Source organism: Atta cephalotes, assembly GCF_000143395.1.
Source record: "Atta cephalotes unplaced genomic scaffold scaffold00031, whole genome shotgun sequence".
Lineage (NCBI taxonomy): Eukaryota > Metazoa > Arthropoda > Insecta > Hymenoptera > Formicidae > Atta > Atta cephalotes.
The window spans coordinates 1,924,603-1,925,752 of record NW_012130095.1 but is presented as its reverse complement, the minus strand read 5'-3'; the positions used below and the strand labels follow the sequence as shown (position 1 = coordinate 1,925,752).

The 1,150-nt window shown below is 22.5% G+C and overlaps 1 protein-coding gene across 1 annotated transcript in view; it reads right to left on the bottom strand.

The window, feature by feature from the left end:
• The window catches only part of LOC105620976 (tyrosine-protein phosphatase non-receptor type 4), an 8,804-nt gene extending 8,155 nt beyond the window's left edge, over window positions 1-649 (bottom strand). The window contains exon 1 of the mRNA XM_012202451.1: window positions 634-649. Coding sequence (XP_012057841.1) covers window positions 634-649 — 16 coding nt within the window. The remainder of the gene's footprint in view (window positions 1-633) is intronic.
• Between the last annotated feature and the right edge of the window lie 501 nt (window positions 650-1,150).

Here is a 1,150-nt window from a genome sequence, read left to right as displayed (position 1 = left end):
TGAAGGTTAGAAATTAGTATCAATATAATTAAATTGAAATAAATAAAACAGCACTCAGTAATTTTACATATATATATATTTCAGTGATACATTTACAAGTATATATCATTTCATAAAAATTTATTGATTAGTAATAAAGAATTGTAAAGATGCATCTGATTCTTGCATTTAAATTATTTACTAATAAATATATTTTTAGATATATTTTTAGATATATTTTTAGATATATATTATATTTTTAAATAAATAAAAAATTTTGTTAATATATATCCTAAGATCTAAGAAAAATCTGTCTTTTACTTGTTTTATATAAAATTATTTTTTATAAAATTTGTTACATATATTTTTGTCTACATTTCTTCGATTTTTCCATAAATCTATGTACATGACGATTGAAGTATAAGAAAGTACAGCTAAAAAGAAAGATTTTTTTTATCAAAACAATCTTGTGTTAATTAGTACTTCAAAACCAAATGAAAAGTAGTAATTTACATTTCAGAAATATCATTAAAAAAGTTTATCAATATTTGAATCAACATAAGTTATATATTTAACACATTTCTATTTATAAGTTAAAAATAATTTATGTTAATTAACACTTCAAACCACAAATAGATACGAAAATATAATTACATTCCAGAGATGTCATTAAAAACAAGTTTACCAAGATTTTAAGTCAATAATCCAACACGAGTTATATAATCAAATTGCCAGAATAATGTAGAGAGTACAGGAATATTCTGAAAATAGTTTATACAAAAAAGAGAGAGTAAGATTGTGACTAACTGCTATCACACAATTGGATTCTGTAAATTTTTTCAGGACTGTGCATTAATATTAACAGATATATTTACGTATTTACATATAATTACTATAAATTTACAAAATACATATATAAAATTATTAGAGTATATAAATGATATTAAGAAATATATCATTGTACTGTCACATGCAAAATCATTCCTCAACTAGACATATGATTACAGTCACAGTGAAATACTCCGCATAATTTGATTTGAGATTATGGCGAATTATAATCCCACTAAATATAATATAAATTTACTCACATTCATGATACGAGCAACACGTTTTACTTGCGATTGCCGTAAAACCCTGTACACAGGATTCGATAAATTGTTCCAAGCGTACA